General features: G+C 42.6%; 1 protein-coding gene across 1 annotated transcript in view; it reads left to right on the forward strand.

Annotated features, from left to right (window-relative positions):
• Nucleotides 1-14,272, forward strand: part of LOC104465791 (interleukin-1 receptor type 2-like) — a gene marked incomplete at its 3' end in the record, with an annotated part of 34,331 nt that overhangs the window by 17,752 nt on the left and 2,307 nt on the right. The window contains exons 2-3 of the mRNA XM_010078979.1: nt 12,053-12,183; nt 12,282-12,540. Of these exons, the coding sequence (XP_010077281.1) occupies nt 12,053-12,183; nt 12,282-12,540 (390 nt within the window). The remainder of the gene's footprint in view (nt 1-12,052; nt 12,184-12,281; nt 12,541-14,272) is intronic.

Below are 14,272 nucleotides of genomic sequence, written 5' to 3' on the forward strand. Positions count from 1 at the left end.
TGTGATACTTCAAGCCCTGATCCCTGATTGTTGGATGGCCTGTGAAGGGTCACAGGGTCTGTAGAAAATCTGGAGGTGTTTTCCACTACTTTGTTTTTTAACAATATTTTTTCCCATACATATATGTGTTGCTTTTTCTCCTGATGTCTGGAAGGTCCAGAACACCTTTTGTCCTTGGCTTAAAAAGCCTTTACTGGCAAAAGTGTTAACTATTTCCTGAATAAGCTGCAGTGCGCACGCAGGTGTGCGTCTGCATGCAACGAAGCATGCATCTGCAGGACAGAAAAGTGAAGAGAGGGTCCTGTGATCAAGGCTGAACATTACTGAGAAACATCTTCATATGATGAGAGCGGCTGGCTGTGATGTGGGCAGCCTTCATGAATGAAACAGGTATATGGCTGAGAGGCCTCCCTACAGTGGTCCAAAGCTGGAGAATGATGCTGCTGAACTCCTTATGGTAACAACAACCTCTCCAGCATTTGTACCACTCTGTGCGCTGTCCGTCTTCTGTGTCCTGGCCCTACTTCTGCTCATGACCTATTTTTATTGTGGCTGTATCAGTAGGTAATTTACCTCTGTACAAAATAAAGCTTCTTTTAATAGCAAGGGATAATAAAGTCCCCCATCTCAGTATGTGAACTGGTTATAGCAGCCAGGGCATGACTGATACGGGTGCTGGGAGGACAGAAGTCTGCAGAGAAGTGAGGGTTGTGAAGGAGAGCACGTTAAGAGGTGGACAAGAACATGCATCAGAAGCACAGCAAAACTTGGCTCAGGGTGCAGATTAATTTACACCCACTTTGCTGCAGATAAACTTGTCCCCTGTCTTTAGAAAAATCTGCTTCTGAAAGGGGCTTGATAACGTACATAAAATACTACAGGGTTTTCAAACCCTGCATTTGGTTTGTTGAACATGAACCCAAAGCAACTCGAACTTACCCATGACAGATCCTGAGTCAGGCATAAGTCTTGTTGAAAGCACAGCCTCTTTATTTCATTATTCCTCAGGTGCACCAACTTCTGATGAAAACCCCTCTTACAAAAACATCAAACTTGGCACATTAACAGAATCCTTTCCTCAAGGTGTTGTTTCTTCATCTTCTGAGAAAGCACAGCCTCCAGGAACAGTTCTGCCAGGCACTTTTCTTCATTACAACACTACAAGATTTTGAAATGCTCATTTAAGTAGAGTATTAAAATTGGTGTCTCCTTACATTGTTAAGAAAACACGGCATATCTCCCTTTGGCAGACTACAGTGCCAGAAAATTTGAGACCTTTACTCTGTTCCACCAAGCCTTCAGAAATAAGAATAATTTGATGATTTGAGGATATACTAGAAGGTCCTTTTATTATGGTAGCGATTCTGAAAAGTGAAGAAGCAAATTTATCCTAAGACAAAGAGACAAGTGATCTGAGCCAGCTCTGGAAGGTGGCATCCTTGTTCTGATGGCTCCTTGAATGCCAAGCTGCAGGGGCCCTGCAAGAAGCTGTCAGCCTCTAATAAACATGGTGTCACCAGCAAACTCATTAAAGGATTTTTGACCTAAAACAGCACAGTGCTGCTACCAAATTTTTTTAATGTCGTAGAACTATATAAAATAAATACTTTTTAATGTAGTCCTTGGGTTCTCACTGTACATGTAAACTTCACTAAAATGCTGTTAGCTGTGTTATTAATAAATAAACTTTTTCTGGCTGGTGTTTTGCTGTAAAACAGTTTTGGGTTTCCACAAACATTTGCCAGTTTCCACTAAACATTTTTGGCCAGATTACTCTGGTGTCCCCTGGTGAGCACAGCTTCCACTTTGCAGGGAGCAATGTAGAAATAGACAGTAGGGCAGGAACAGAAACCCTGCAGGGCTTTCATTTGCACCCTTCTACTGGGGACTTTTGCAATTGGAATATAACCCTTTCCTCTCAGCAGGTGGCAGCCTCTATATTTCTCCATGTATGGATACGTATTATGTCTCTATTTTTTTTTCTTTCTCTTTGTCTCAGTGTGTGTATTGAAAGAGAGAGCTTCTAAAAATTACCACTGGAGTGGCAAAGAGTATGTGACTTCTTACTTATCTCTTATCTCTAGGACCTCTGGATATTTTAAAATCCAGCAAAAATTCCTGTGACTTCTGCATGGGACATGTAATTACAACCCTCTCATCTCAGGCCAGTTTCATAAACACATTGTGAAGCAGGCAGCCGCTCTGAACCAGTGAGGAGTAGCAAGATACCCTGTTGCTGAGTGCCGTGTCCTTGCTGGCCAGTTGCAGCTTCAAGGGAGCCAATGATGGTTAAAGGTTCTGCCGTATCATTGTGGTAATATATGGTTAAATTCAGTTCCCCATTTTTTCTTTTGTTCCCGTAACTATGGTATCAAGCCAAGAGCCATGTCAATTATTCACACATCCTGCCAAAACCACTCTCGCTGGGAAGTCTATTGACAAAAATTGTACATTAATAAAAATAGTGACTTATAAAGGTCCAGAGATCTTTCAGATTTTCATGAAGACAAGGGGAATGGCTCAGCACTTATGAGAAGACCGGGTTTGATGAACTGTCTTTATGAGAAAATTGGGTTTGATGAATTGTCTTTGTGAGAAGATCAGGTTTGATGAACTGTCCTTAAAAGTGCAGGGATCTGCTGGGTCCCCAGTGAAATAAATATTCCTGAGATAAGAGAGCCTGGAAGCTACAGCCAGAAGGACCAACACGGGTCTCAATTTCATTGGGAAAGAAGCTCTCAATCTAGGGATGTTTTGAAGGAAAACCCCAATGCTTTCTTGCAATCTTTAATTAAAGTTACACAGATTTTCCTGTTACACAAATCATCCCTGATCCGGAGCCAAAAGAGATCCGGAACAAAAGGGACGATCTTCCGGAGGGTCCTCACCTATATACTGGACGTGACGTGTATGTTATGGAATAGATTATTGGCCACTCTGGGTCTCAGTCTTGAACCTAAGACCAAATCCTAGGCTAGCAACAGAGGCTGTGTTTGTTCCCTCCCAGCACCCCCTGCCGCCCCCTCCCTCATCTGCGGGGAGCAGAGAAGCTGAAAGACCCTGAGTATCCTGGCAACAACAGTAAATCTCACTTTTGATCAGCTTTCTTCTGAGCACAAATCCAAAACACAGCCTCTTGCTAGCTATTATGAAGAAAGTTAACTCTGTCTCTGCTTAACCCAGGACAAAATGGTAAACCCTCATGTTGGGTCCTCCCTACTTTCAGTTGTCTGAGTCTGAATGAACACTCTTGCAGCTTGTTATTAAGGGAAATTTGTGTAGTAAAGCAACATTGTTGCTTTACTTTTTCTTTTCCCTTCTTTTTCTTTTCCCTTCTTTTTACTTTTCCCTTATTTTTCTTTTCAAAATAGAATTGATAAAAATTACTTAAACAAATAACATTAAATACTGTCTTGACTTCCCATCACTTGTAAAAGCCTCCCAAAGTCTTTAAAAACCATTTGCTGAAATTATGAATTCCCTTTTCAGCTGGTACAGAATATCATGTGCTGGAGAAGGGCTTAACTCAGCGTGTTTCAGGTCTGAAATCCTCCTAAGATAGCTTTAATGCCCCATGTGTAGTGGTACTCCTGTGACATGCTCAGCCATTGTCAATATAGCAGAACTCTCCAAGCTCAGCTGATGGTACCTGTTGTTATTAAACCAAGCATTTCATTAACTTGAATGAGTGCATGGTGTACATGCAGCAACTGAACAAATAAACAGAAGATAAAAATAAAGACTAAGCCTACCTCATCTTTATTGCAAGCAAATCTGATCTTGCAGCATCACTTTACGTTGCTTTTGTATTTCTTCTTAGGAGGACAATGGTGTTGTTGGAATTTGCTCCTTTTCTTCTGAACTGACTTGATTTCTCCTAGTTCCTGTTTTCAAATATACTGATTCCCCCCCACACACATTGAGAAGCAGTATCTGTTGCATCTATTTATTTGTTACTCATTTATTTGTAATCCTCTCTTCCACTGTATCATTGATCCACAACAAGTCTATCTTGTTTCATTTTTTTCGCAAGCCAGTTAGATGCCAGTCAGAATTGCTGACCATCGTGACACTAAACACAGGACAAGTACTAAGGAAGAATGTCAAGTACAAGTGGAACTTCAGTGTCTTTATTTCTATACCATCTGCACTTTCATATGGATTGCATATGTGTGACCCCCACAACTTCTGTGACAATGAATTACACATCTTGGTAGTGGAGTAGGAAAGAAAAACTTTGGGTAACTGTATCCACTAAGTGTATTTCATATTCCTACTGCTTAAAACAAGTGTGTGAAATACACTTGTGTGTCAGAAGGATATTAAAACTAAGATAAACAAGAAAATTTACTGTCTGCATTAAATAAATGACTTTATGTTCTTGGTAAGACAAAAGTTTCATTCAGGAACATGTAATAAAAAGGAATGGTTAATAATAGCCTCCCAGTACACCTACAGTAATGTATGATCCATAGTAGCTCAATTTTTCCCTAATCATAGGACATACATTTGTCACTGTTTTTCATAGCTACGAAGTTACAAAGTTACTTTTTACCAATTAAGTTTAAGTTCAGCTAACAAAAAAGGAAATCATGAACAACAATATTTGTCATCTGTTTTTCTCCTTGCTTCTGGACTGGAATTCCCTGTGTGCTGGGCTGGCTGCTTAAACCAAGCACCATATCTGATTTAGAAATCTTACACTGTCCCTGTTGTTCTGGCTCATGTAACTCTGTATGACTTCATGCTCTTTGACTGGACACAGTCCCTCCCCTGTCTACTGTTACTGTGGGCTTTTCGCAATCATTGCCATATTTTTAAATCCCCATACACTTTTCAATGCAAGCCCACAGAGCACATTATATTGCTTTATATATAAAAAGCCTGATCGCAATTGCAAGCAAACACTGTGATTTTGGAAGTGGAGGGGGAAAAAAAAATATCTACCCAGCAATCTCAGGTTTGCTTTTGCTAGCTTTTAAAACACATCCCTACTGCCCCTACTGACTCACCGCCTGCGGTCTGAGAAGAGGCCATAGCTGTGGGAAATGTCTGCTCACTCTTTTCCCTGGCATAGTTAGTTCCCGGTCAGCCGTGACATGGTGAGTGACCATGTAGGTGCTACAGCTTTGCTTAAAGCCCTACACTGAGGTATGGCAGATAATGTATGCTGTAGGGTTACTCCATCCGAGCAGTGGGGATGGCTGGTAGTTTGGGGAACTGTTGAAGCTGAGCTGCAAGTTGTGGTCCACCTGCCTTTTCAGTCATCATCTTCAGATCTGCAAAGAAATGCACGTGCATCTGTGCTTTTGTTTCATTTGTGATACTACTGATTTCACTGGCAGCATGTCATTATCAGCATCTGAAGCTTTACACTAGTGGAGCCATTGTTTGACACACCATGAACACAATTCAGTGTATCTGTACATAATTTTATCCATGGGAGAAGGAAGGGCAGTAAGAGATTTTTTTTTTCCCTTTTAATGTAATTTTAGAGAGGCATTCAGATGTGGTGATGATGAGACTGTCACTATTTAGCAATTTGGATTATCATCTCAAATTCAGCGTAAAGGGACAGAGATAGCACTTTACCTCTAAAACTTTCAACAAACTCAGCTTTGCAACAATACTCCTTCACTGCCTGTCCACATTGCATCATATGTCATGTATACTGTGCCCAAGGATGGTTTTCTCCCTTAAATAAAAAGCCAGCCAATTCCACTTTTTTAGAAATCAATCCTTTATTTCACCAGTCTATGGCTGCGTGTCGGTGCACAGACAATTTTACCTGCTGCTGGCAGTCTGTGTGCAGCACTAGTGGGCAAGATAAAGCCCTCCCAGTGTCCCAGGCAAGTATTGCAAAGATGGGTGTGATGTCTACAGGGATGAGAATGACTGATGGAGGGAGAGTCCTGTTGGCCAACCCAAACTCTGTTTGTGGTGAGGCACTTTTTGCTGCTTGAAGTACTTCTGGCCTCCTTGCTGCTGACTCTGGGTCTTTCTAGCCATTACTTTGTCCCTTGCAGCCTGTTGACTTCTACAGTGAGGGTCTCCTCCTCCCTGCACCTTCCAGCTCTTGGCAGCATAATTATTCTTCACAGCTCTGCTGGTTTCTTTTGCTGTGAAAGGATCTGTGGAAATCCCAGGAGCCCATAGCGGGGAGGTAATCTGTAAGCAAGCTGTTGCTGCTCCAGCCAAACCAGCACTCCCTCATGACAAAGTGCATGCCTCTTGGCTCATCTCCTCCTGTTTCTCTCAGTCAGACATGTGCAACTGGTGTATGACAGCACTTATTTCTCTGGATAAGCATGCAAATTCCCGTATTCTTGGCATCTGTTGAGCATTGGACCAATTCTTCTGTTTAGTCTTTCTGTCCCATCTATTTGGTGATTCTCAGCATTGGATAGCTTCTTTTCTTCCCTCGCCATTTCTGTGCTCCCCAAGAGCCCATCTGGGAACTGTGTGCAAGGACATTGTAAATTATTAAAACCAGGCTTGCCTGTATCAATAAGCCCAAGAACATATGTTGGTGCAATAGTTGTGGTTTACTTTGCATCTGCTTGCCAGTCAGCTTTCAACATTCAATATTTCTTAATGCCTCTCCACCTTATTCTTATGTGAACCAGAGAAATTTTCTCCTATTTTTAATTGCATAAAGCTGGCTCAGCCAAACTGAATAGCGGAATAAATAGCAAAGTCCATGTGAGTGCAGTTCCTGGCTGCCAAACCTCATCAGCCATAGAGGCACTTGGATAGGTTCCTTCAGGACAGACAGCAGAATCCAGGAGTCACCAGGAAAAGTTGGTACCCGAACTGTCCCTTTCAGAAATGGTCTTATCCCCACTCCATGATGCCTGAATATCAATTATTTGCCCTTCCATGGACTAGGGATATTGAACAGACACACCTTGCTTTTGGAAGCCTTTTGAAAGCCTCTGTTGTAAGGAACTGCCAGAATGCTAAATATTACTTGAGATTTTGGTTATTTGTTGGGATGTCCTAGGAGAGCAAAATCCACCCGATTAAGGCAAGGCAGTTGCGTGTAGCCCTGGTGTGGGAAAGAGCAATCTAGTGAGATGAGCAATGGCTGAGACATATGGGGAATAGCCTGGTCTTCAAGTTAGGAATTTCACAGCTGTACTCCAGTGTCTTGAGCCGTATAAGTGAATCATCAGCACAGCGAAACCACAGAATGACACCAGTTTCCCTAAAAGAGACTTTCTCTATATATAGCTGCTAGACTCGCATATTTCTGTTTACAAATACTCAGTAATAACTGACCACAAAGTGATACGGCCTTCTCAGCAGACAGCTCCTAAAAAAATGCTTGTTCTATCTTTCCTTTTTTCACGAGTTATTTTAAACTAGGCTTTTGCACCTCCAGATATACTACGTTAACTTCAAGTCCTGGTACTGAGGCATGTGATCAGGACATTTTCTGGGTAAAAAGACAGCCAGGACAGAGCTCTTCTGAAGAAAGTTAATTTAAAACGTTGATTCTTGTTAGGTGTATCAGAGGTCATAATGCTATCTGAGAACTGTACTGCTACTCTGTAGCTATTTGGTTTTAGTTTAGTTTTCTAAGGCAGGACAGCATATTTTAGTGTACTATACACTCACTCTGAATACTTTAGCCTGCTTCATCTGTATGTTCCAAGGGGCTGTGTTTTCAAAGAGTCTGTATTTGTTGAAGTGTGATGAAAATTGGTCACTGGTAGTGTGTACAGATGGGAAACCCAAAACATTGCTTCATGGAGGAAAAGGCAGGCAGAGTCCAGTCTTTACACATGCTGATGGGCAATGCCAAGTTCATAGAAACATAGACTCATAGAATGGTTTGGGTTGGAAAGGACCTTAAAGATCATGCAGTTCCAACCCCCTGCCATGGGCAGGGACACCTTCCACTAGACCAGGTTGCTCAAAGCCTCATCCAGCCTGGCCTTGAACACCTCCAGGGATGGGGCATCCACAGCTTCCCTGGGCAACCTGTGCCAGTGCCTCACCACTCTCACAGTAAAGAATTCCTTCCTAATATCTAATCTAAGTCTACCCTCTTTCAGCTTAAAGTTGACCAGTTTAGCATTGACATAGTTGCGAGTGAGCCCAAGGATGTGCTGCTGCACCTGTCCGAGAAACACGCTGGTTGTGGGTGAGGTGGGAGCAGAGGACATGAAGTGGGGGGAAGGAAAGGGCTGGAGTGCAGTGGGGAAAGGCCATGAGGGGAGAGCTGAAGTGGCTGCAGTCTGAGCGGGGGTGTGCATGTTAAGGGCAAGGGGCACAAATCTCCAGAAAGTATGGCTTGCTAGTTCTGCTGCTCATTGAGCAGCTTGCTGTCAGGTGGCCTTACTCAGTGAAAGCAGTAAATGTGCTTGCAGCAGCTGGTAGGTGCAATCTACTCAAAGACATCAAACCTAATTTCCTGCAGTTTTGCTCTTTTTGGGTCTGGTAAATGTCTGGGTTATTTGCTGGGAACCTATCTGGCTCTTGTGACCGGGGTTGCCATTAGAGACTCCCACCTTTATTGGGTAAGTCACTCATATGGTAGCAGCCTGAACTTAGACTTAATATAACATAAGTCACCCAATCTGATAGCCCTCCTGTCTGGTTGCCATACAGTGAACTGGAAAAGGAAGGACTGAAGTAATTTTATAATTCATGAGGTCAGATTTTCAAAATAAAGTACAGGGGCTCCAGAAAGCAAGGCCAGTGGTTTCATAGCCCAAATGTGGGAGTTTAGCATCAGATGAGTTCTTTCTTTTCACCTAGAAGATGGAGCACTATAGGGCAGTAACTGACTTTAGTTGCATTATCAGCCTTTCAGGTTTATGGATAACAGGATTGCTTAAGGAAAACCAGGCAGCTATGTGTGGGGCTGATAGCTAGAGAAACCTTTGCAATGACTGTGTTGATCAGGATATAGAAACTGTAAAGACCATTACAGATTGAAATGTGAGGCTTTGGGTTTTTTTTTCTTTTCGTTTATTTACTGAAGTTATGTGGTGTATGTAATGGATACATGCCTGTAATGTGGTAGATATCACCTGCACAATAGAATATGTGCAATCCAAGCATATAACACACCCCCAAAGATTGCAGTATATTACTACTATATTATTAATAGGTGACATAATTTATAAGCTTCTTCTCTCCATAGTAGACAGCAGCACAATCTCAAAACCTGCTGATTTTTAATCTCTTAAACAGTATTCTCCAATATCTTTCATCTCTTAAACAATAGTCCCCAGTATAACTGAGGCTGGTATTAGTTAAAGAGTGAGTTAATGAATTATGTTAGGGTTAAATAAAAAATGGTCCTTACATGCTTACTGCGATAAACAGCTACGTTGTTTTTATTACTCAGTCATTATTTGGTTAGTGAGAGCACCACAAAGCCTAAGCCTTAGGCTAGGACTCCAATGAGACAGATCAGAGCTGCTCAGCTAAGGTTTACAAAGTCCAGGAAGAGGAGAGTATTTTTCTGAGGTCTGCTAGCAGGGGACTGTGTGCCAACCCCAGCTCTGGCAGGGCAGACAGACACCCCATGCTGCCTGCCTGGGCTAGCAATGGGACAGTGCATGGCAGCTGCTCCCTGAGGGATCAAGAGGCTGTAAGAAATGCATGATTGCCTGCAGGAGGCATCATGCATCAGGACAAGGCACAAGAAACCCTGGCTTGTGGTCCAGTTTCAGACTGCAGTCCTCTACTAGAATGCCCTCCTCTAAACAGGTGGAGACCAACATTGCCAGAGTTCATAACCCATTTCTTACCCCTTCTGCTCATGAGCCTGGACACCATGATCTGCTTATATCTGTTAATTACTTATACTCCATGGCAAAGAGACCCCTAATGTAAGCTGTGACACTAAGATCGATGTTACGAAAGGAAAGGGGAATCAAGCCATTTGTGATTCACAAGCGATCTGGGAAATCACGGAAGATTTATGTTGTTCATGTAGAACTTGCTAAACCACATTATTTAGCTGCTGACTATGCTGCAGGACACCTTTTGTTACCCATGAGAATTTTTTTTTTTTTGAGTTAGAGCGTGAAATAGTCATGTGAAGACATGAGTGCAGGCAAACCACTGTTCGTCAGAAAAAGGGAAATTTGTTCGTATATTTAGCAGTCATTTCCCCTTTTTTGGGAAATCCAAATACATATTTTCCCTCTCTCTGTGTCTGTTTCTCTCATCCTCACTCTACGGAAGGAAAGAAAGGTGGATTTCAAGTGTCGTTTGGTTCTGACACAAACTTGATTGGGCAATAAGAGACAAATTTCCGCTCTGCGTTGAGCGAAACCCTATATAAAGGTCCTTACTAGCATATTTCAGTCTTATATCTTTTCATGAGAAGCTAATGGCTGAAAGACTGCAGAAGCACAGGTAAGTGATTCTGATGGAAATTTAAGGATTAAAACCTCCCCTAAATCCTCAGATTGTGTAAGGCTTATGGAGATTGCTAGATACTAAACCAAGGGGACCGGAAAGCTCTGAACAGAATTACCAAGCACTTTCATCAGGCAAAGGATCTAATCAGAGAGAAATTCCCCTGTTATGGAGTATTTATTACATGTGAACCGTGGGGCTTGTTAATGCCGCAGCCAAAGGCACTACCACCTAGTCCAGGTGTAGCCAAGAGGGGCTACAAGCTGCATGCCAATGCCCTGAAAACCCTTGCAGCAGGGGAGACAACTTGTGGTTATGAAAGAGTATTATGGAGCAAGAGGTTGGCTTTGTGGTATTGTAGAGATGACAGTAAGCTGGAAATAGTTCGTTATAGTCAAGCTATCAGGTGTCAGATAAATACAGCTACTAGAACAGGGAGAAATTTGTATTAAAACTGCATCATGAATATGAGCATTATGGGATACACAGAAGATGTCTGAAGATGAGTACCTATGAATGTGACTGTGTTGTATTGGTAGAAATATGTTTTTGCTTTTGGATACAATTTGAAGTAGTTGTCTGGTCATTTAATATTCATTGTATGGGACAAGCATCCTGTTAGACTAATGTTAAACGCATGAATTTTACATTTCTGTATATAAAATGGAAATAGTATATATCACATGCATATGTGTACCATATTGCACATAAATACCTTACACAGAGCATAAATGGGTGCCTGTATATAGCATGGTTTATGTATTTTTGCCTGCAGTACACTGAGATAACCTGTAATCTATCAGCTGAGTAGCAGCATCTGAAACCTCATGGAGGACCAGAGGGCATTGAGTGATGTACCCAGAAGCTGCCTTGACCTTGCCAGGCCAATACAGATGACAATTAATGAATGACTGGCAGTGGACAGTTCTGTTTTTCCTTAGTGTCGCCATGTCTGATTTTTAGGACAGTTTGTTCAGGGTTTTCCTCATTTTTTTTAGCACAGATGGTAATAGTGTCCACACTGAAAACTCACCTGCACACCAACAGCAAGATGGGTGTGCATGCCATGGGAGTCAAAGTTTTTTGTTCCAGGAGAAAAATTTGTTGGAGACTTGAAATCTTGGCTCTGCAAGCAGGAAGTTTGCCTGGAGCCTGATCTACATGAGCTGGCCTACTTTGGTAGCCATAGTGGGGAAGATAAAGCAACACAGGATTTAATGAGGGCCATACAACCTTGGGAGACACCTGAAGCGACTGCTCAAGAGAGCTAAAGTCTATTCTGCCTCACTTTTGCTCCTGTTTTCACCCAAGCTACAACACTACATCTAACACGAAGTGGTTGACCCGTGCCTCAGTCACATCGTATTGCAAAATAAGCAGAGCTAGATTTTTCCACGCGTAGCTGTTGCACTGCAAAGCTGTGGGGACAGCAGCATCTTGTGGTATGTTGTTCGCATCTCCTGGAGTGAAAGGAAAGGGACAGAAGTGCTGTGTTTGTACCAAGCCAGACGCTATTTTTCCACAAGTCAGCCCCCGTAAACTAGGGATGAAGAAGCCTTTCTGCTCACTAAGGGTGAACTAAAGCTCACCAGGGTCAGAGCAAGGAAAAGAGCAGTTAACATTGAGTATTTTCCTTGTACCTTCAGTCTTGTAATAAACTTCCCTGTAGGTTTCAAGACGCTTTTCCTCAGCTGCCTCCTTCTTATTTCCTCTGGGAAAACATGCGTGGGCTCTTCTTTGTCCTGATCATGTGCACAGCAAGCGCCTCCGCTTTTAGACTCCAGCAAGTGAAAAGCATAGGTAAGGGCATGTTTTCTGTCTTTTTTTTCTGTCTCCCTCTCCTTTCTTTTTAATGTGCCTGTCTGACAATAATGTAAAAATATCTCTGATTTATATAGAAAACTGCCCAGACCACACCGTGTTTTTCAAACACTACTATGAACTGCATGGAGAACCTGTGGTTCTGAAATGCCCTTCCCCCAGACACAAACATTTGGATTTTTCTGCCTTGATCCCTAATATCACATGGTATAAAAATGGTTCAAAAAGCTTGATATCAGGAAGAGATGAAGATCCAAGAATCTGGGCAAAAGAAGATGCACTCTGGTTTTTACCAGCAATGCTAGAAGACTCAGGAGTATATATCTGCACCAGAAGGTGGGTATTTGAAAGAAAATCCAGTGCAGTAACAAGATGACTATGTCTAAAATACATTAGCTTGATTCTAAACTTCAGTTATGTTCAGAGCATGTCTGGGTAAGAGCATTTCCTCACCAACTTTATTAAAGAAAAAATGTGGAAAGTCAGGACTCTTATTGTGTGTCTCCTATAGATCTACAGACCAAAATCTGGATAAATCGTGACACAGTATTGCCGCCCTAGCTACGATCTCATGAGGAAACTGTGTACAGAGAGTTTGTTCTAGCATACTCATGAGCTAGTCAGGGCTGTGGCGAGTGGGGACATGCTGCAGGCAGGGGATTCTGTGGAACACAATCCTTGTGTTACAGCTCCAGGGAAGCAAATGGCCTTGTTTGCACTTCAGATTGCCCTAGGAAGCATATACCAGGGCACCATGGCTCTGGAGTGGATTCCTTCTTCTTCCTTCTCCCTGGTCTTTATTTTTCTTCAGCTTCACATTTTAAACCGGAATTCAGTTACTTTGATATTGCTGGAAGATCTTTCATAAGACTTAATGTGTATTTACTAGACTGGTACCAGACGTGTGATATTGCAGTGGGTTGAGACTTCAGCCATGGCGTTTTTTCAGCCTTGCTGGTCATTCTTTTATGGGTGTTTACAGTCTGACAGCCTGTTGTACAGTTTTTAAAGAGGTACCAGGGTCTGGATTTGTGGGGGACTGAGGAAGACAAAAACACCCATCACCATTAGAAGCTGAACTCCAGAGGGTGTCCCAGGTCCTTGTCCCGTGCTGGCTCCTCCATCCAGTCAGCTTTCCAGTACATCCTGACAACTGGCACCATGCTCTAGGGTCTGTAGTGGAAAACGTATCTATATATCGCTGGAGCTGCCTGTGTAGTGTGCACTAGCCTTGCTGGCAAGGCACACCTTCTGAGTTATGTGTGTCAGCAGTGGAAGAGATGGACAGACAGAACTGAAGTTAATAAATCATGCCCAGAATATTAGGTCGGCCTTTCTGCATGTCTTAGCAGCGACGGCAGTGGTGGGGCTGGAGAGAAGACTTCAATAGTGAGGCCAGAATAACAGAAGGTGCAAATATTGTCCCAGAGCACAGAGTAGTTGCCTGAGACCTTGAAGGGTGTTTTTAAATCCCCTTTCTGGACTAGTCCATCTCAATTCCTCAACCTGTAACACTGTGGCAGTGTTACTGACAGCTGTAGTAAAATGCTGTGAAACCTGTTTGAAAAAGATATGCAAGAGCCGAGTACATAGCTCTGTTGCTAACATATTTACAGGATTAATAAAGTACAAACAAATTGTATTCCCTTTGCAAACCACCCCACAGGGAAACCATTACATTTTTTTTCAACATCCTGTAAAATGAAGGTAGAAGCAAATTATCACAGATCTCTGCTTCTGCTGAGCAAGTATTTTGGATTTAGATGTCTGACCTGCAAGTGACAGCCCATCACAGTGCCCTAGCAGCCGTGCGAGTCCACCTGCCTGCACCCCACAGGTGTGGAGACCAGTGGGTTGCAACCCAGACCCTCTGGCTTCGCTGGCCCCCTTGGGGGTCAGGCACTGCCCCAGGTGGAGGCATCTCCAAGGAGGCTTTCAGAGGTTGTAAAGGACATAGTTTAATAATCTGTTTCCACCAGTTGGGTCCTCCTTGGGACTGGAAGCGATTGTCACCTGAGGCCAAAAAGAAAAGTTAAATATTGCAAAACTTTCAAAGCAGGCATGCATT

Source organism: Pterocles gutturalis, unplaced genomic scaffold, assembly GCF_000699245.1.
Source record: "Pterocles gutturalis isolate BGI_N339 unplaced genomic scaffold, ASM69924v1 scaffold23128, whole genome shotgun sequence".
Taxonomy (NCBI): domain Eukaryota; kingdom Metazoa; phylum Chordata; class Aves; order Pterocliformes; family Pteroclidae; genus Pterocles; species Pterocles gutturalis.